The sequence below is a fragment of the Nicotiana sylvestris genome, chromosome 1 (genome assembly GCF_000393655.2).
Source record: "Nicotiana sylvestris chromosome 1, ASM39365v2, whole genome shotgun sequence".
NCBI lineage: Eukaryota > Viridiplantae > Streptophyta > Magnoliopsida > Solanales > Solanaceae > Nicotiana > Nicotiana sylvestris.
In genome coordinates, this window is record NC_091057.1 from 20,910,936 (window position 1) to 20,915,294 (window position 4,359).

The 4,359-nt window shown below is 39.5% G+C and overlaps 1 protein-coding gene across 1 annotated transcript; it reads right to left on the reverse strand.

Moving 5' to 3' along the window:
* Positions 1–555: 555 nt before the first annotated feature.
* Positions 556–4,074, reverse strand: LOC104228852 (uncharacterized). Its single transcript, XM_070174266.1, has 4 exons — positions 3,826–4,074; positions 3,725–3,740; positions 3,117–3,564; positions 556–679 (listed from the first exon to the last, which is right to left on the reverse strand). The coding sequence occupies exons 1-4, from the start codon at positions 4,072–4,074 to the stop codon at positions 556–558; spliced, it is 837 nt and encodes a 278-aa protein (XP_070030367.1).
* Positions 4,075–4,359: the final 285 nt, after the last annotated feature.

The window sequence follows — 4,359 nt, forward strand, 5'->3', positions numbered from 1 at the left end:
CACAAAAAAAATCTATAAATAAATAAGACTAATTTATTTATTAATTTTGTAGGAATATTTTAATGAGGTAAAAATTACATGCTCACAGCTGCCCCTCTTTGCTCGGAAACACAAAGAGTTTTCGGGCAAAGATAAATGAGCAGTCACGAACGAATTTTACCTGTTTTGATACTCCATAGGAAGTGTTCCAAGAGAGTTTGACCGAACCTTGTTTCAAAGGTTGCCTACATATCCTTGGCTATAAAGGAATCAGGTCAGTGTAGTTCTGGAAGTTTTGGTTGCTGGGACTACCAGAAAGTTGTGATTTTATTGCGATTACTTCTATTACTACTTCTGAACTCCTTATTACACCAAAGTCAAAATGAAGAGAACTGACTAAACCTATCAGTTACGAGTTACAAGATTCCTATTTGTGAATTTCGAAGCTTGGTCTTGAGCCTTGATTGGTTCCTTATGCAGACTCCGATCTGGGTCCTGATGCTTGTTAGCTGCAGGTGCTGGTTCAATATTCTTCATCTTTTCCGGATCAAGGCGGGACATGCAAAGCTTGTGACTTCAATCACGTCTTGAGAAGTCCTCATCTTTTCCGCTTCTGTGCTTTTCTTTTTCTTCTTTTCTTTTATTCTGGATTGAGACTTCTTCTTTTGGTCGTCTCGAACCCAGTGCTTTAAGGTATAACCTGTTAAGAAATCAAAACAAACAAAAGGAACAAAATTTTTTTGCCCCAATTTTCACTAGAAAATTTTTGTGAGTTATTTGTAACCAAAGCTCTATACTACTTCATTATTGAAAGCAATAAAAATCAGGATTGTGTTTCCTTGGAAAAAGGAGATTAGGGAGTGGAGACCCTATGTCTAAAGTAAAATCAACTAGGGACTGAAAACCCTCGGTCGGAAAAATCACCAGGTTATGCTGGTATCAATTAGGGAACGACACCCTATGTTGGAAAGTTGTCAGGTTATGCTGACATCAACTAGGGAGTAAGACCCTATGTTGGAAAAATCGTCAGGTTATGCTGACATCAACTAGGAAGTGAGACCCCATGTTAAAAAAAGCCATCAGGTTATGCTGGCATCAACTAGGGAATGAGACCCCATGTTGGAAAAGTCTTCAGGTTATGCTGGCATCAGCTAGGGAGTCGGACCCTACGTTGGAAAAGTCATCAGGTTATGATGGCATCAACTAGGGAGTGAGACCGTATGTTGTAAAGATTGTCAGCTTATGTTGACATCAACTAGGGAGTGAGACCTTATGTTGGAGAAGTCATCAGGTTATGCCGGCATCAACTAGGGAGTGAGACCCTATGTTGGAAAAGTCATCAGGTTATGCCGGCATCAACTAGGGAGTGGGACCCTATGTTGGTAAAGTCATCAGGCTATGTTGGCATCAACTAGGGAATAAAACCCTATGTTGGAAAAGTCATCAGGTTATGTTGGCATTAACTAGGGTGTGAGACCCTATGTCAGAAAAGTCATCAGGTTATGGTGGCATCAACTAGGGTGTGGGACCCTATGTCGGAAAAATCATCAAGTTATGGTGGCATCAACTAGGGGGTGAGATCCTATATTGGAAAAAATGCAGTTAGGGATTGGTGACCCTATACAACCATGGCTTTGAACTTTCTTCTTTTCGTTCTTTAAATTTTACTTTTTCATAATTTTTATTTAAAAGAATGAGTAAAGAATTTGGAGGGGACTTCCCTTTCAGGTTGACTATTGCTGCAGTACCATTTTAGTCTCTGTGTGGTTTGTTTTTGTTGCACCTGCTGCTTGCAAGGTTGCTTTGAATTACACCTGTTTTCCTTATTTTTCAAACTAAGAACAATTTGTCAGTTTGAAACATTGGTTGGGTTTGTGTCCTTGAGCGCTCTTAATCTCGGTCCGGCTTCTTCGATAAAGATCTGCATTGCTTGCCTGCTCTCTAGGGACTAGTTTCATTCCTAAATCTTGGGAATTTTGACTTTTCCAAAACTTTAACATGATGGTTAATCATATGGGACTTAATCTTTTTCCACTTTATTTTGCCTTTATGGGCATTTGACTTTGAATTCCTTTCTTTTCAGGAGTTTCTGACTCCAAAGCATCAGCCATCATGGCCAGTCGAGGTCGACTTGATGCACCTGCTGAGGCTGGATATTTTCTTGAATATTGGCTTTTTTCAAACAAAACCCTGTAAACCAATCTTGCCATCTCTTTTTTGTCTTAATGTTGCGACATAATTAGACTGAAAGGGATTCAAAGAAAAATAAATAATGGAAAGGATAATGAATTCAAACGAGAGGTGTCCCTTTCGGGGAATGGAAAGAAGGACTTATCTGGAGTACATGCAGACTTCAATGAACATGACATGCCTCTTGGACTGGATACCCTATATGTGTAAACTGTCCAACTCTCATGAACTTATCATAACTCATATCTCAAAATACCTTACCGGGCTGTCGATACCGATGGCTGTAAGGATCCCCTTTTTGATCATTGGCACCCTTTGCGGATTTTCACCAACTGACCTCTCTCATTTCTCTTCTCACAGTCACCTGATAGTGCTCTTTGCAAGTTTTCACTACCGAGACTCTCATTTTCAATTTCTCTACTTACCAATCGCCCTATGGTGCCATTGTGGGTTTTTACCAATAAGACTCTCTTATTTTATTTCTCATTTGATTGTACTAGATCCAAGTAACCATATCCTCCAATTTTGAACATCTTTACCGATTGATCGAAAGGACTTGAATAGGATTTGGGGTAAAAAGAATTTGGATTAAATTAAAACTTTGGAACCTTTCAGGTGGAACCATCGCCAGATCATTGTAACTTCTACCCCAGTTTCAACTATGGGGAAATGTGGATTCTTGTTTTGGTGTGACTGAACCCAGAGAGAGGCTGCCTACATATCCTTTTGGAATCAAGTCAAACATAGTTCGATGAAACTTTTGTTTTTGTTTTATTTTTTTTAATATTTTTTTTGACATCTTCTTGGTTCCAAAGAGGGTAATCAAATAAGAATAACTGGCTTAAAGTGTTGGCAAAGGGTTGATAATGTTTGGGTAGCGAAAAATGAAAGCCTTCGTCATCCCAATCGGAGAGTATTAAAATCGTGTAAAGGGTCAAACATAATACCTTGTAACCACATCAGCATTAACAGTTGTTTCGGGATCATTTCCTTCGATGTCTTCCAAATACAGTTCCCCTTTTGGTAACCGTCTCCTTACAATATACGGACCTTTACAATTTGGAACAAATTTTCCTTTTGCTTCCTCATGATACGGGAGAATACGTCTCAGAACGAGTTTCCCCATTTCAAAGTTTCTAGGCTGCACTTTCTTGTTGTAAGCATATGCCTTTCTTTGTTGATACAACTGCCCGTGGCAAACTGTGGCCATCCACTTTTCATCAATTATAGTTAGTTGTTCCAACCGGGTCTTGACCCATTCATCATCCTCAATCTCATCTTCAACAATGATCTGAAGAGAGGGAATCTCAACTTCTGCAGATATTACAGCTTCAATGCCATAAACCAATAAATAGGGTGTTGCCCTAACTGATGTGCGCACGGTTGTACGGTATCCTTATAATGCAAAAGACAACTTCTCATGCCATTGTCTAGAACTTTGGATCATTTTCTTGAGGATCTTCTTGATATTCTTGTTTGTTGCTTCAACATCACCATTAACTTTGGGTCGATAAGGGGTAGAATTACGATGCATGATCTTAAATTGTTCGCATACCTCCTTCATCAAATGACTATTCAGATTTGCAGCATTGTCTATAATGAAAATTTTAGGAATACAAAATGACAAATAATGTTGGAATGCACGGAGTCCACCACCGTTTTCTTGGTGGCTGCATTGAAATTGACTGCTTCAACCCATTTTGTGAAATAATCAAAGGCAACCAGGATGAATTTTTGCCCATTTGAAGCTTTTGGCTCGATCTGCCCAATGACATTCATACCCCAGGCAACGAACGACCAAGGTGCTAACATAGGATGCAACTCTGAAGGCAGTGCATGAATCAGGTCACCGTGTATCTGACACTGATGGCAATTGCGAACAGAACCAGAGCAATCCTTTTCCATGGTCATCCAATAATAACTTGCCTGAAGGATTTTCTTTCCAAGGACATAACCGTTCATGTGGGGGACACATACTCCCGAATGCACTTAGTTCATGATTTATTTGTCCTCTTGGGCGTCTACGCACCTTTAAAGCTTCAAATCTGGAATTCTTTTGTACAAGACCTCTCCGCTCAAGAAGAAACTGCTGGCTAGCCTTCTAATGGTTCTCTTTTGGTCTCTACTGGCTTTCTTGGGATATTCCTTTATTTTAAAAAATCTTTTGATATCCTGATACCATGGCTGAAT

What these genes read in the sequence shown, in the direction of transcription:
- LOC104228852 (XM_070174266.1), bottom strand. Translation starts at nt 4,074, where the DNA reads ATGGAAAAGGATTGCTCTGGTTCTGTTCGCAATTGCCATCAGTGTCAG. An exon ending in AATGCTGATGTGGTTACAAG is followed by an intron (nt 680 to 3,116) that starts GTATTATGTTTG and finishes ATTTCTTAACAG; the next exon opens with GTTATACCTTAAAGCACTGG.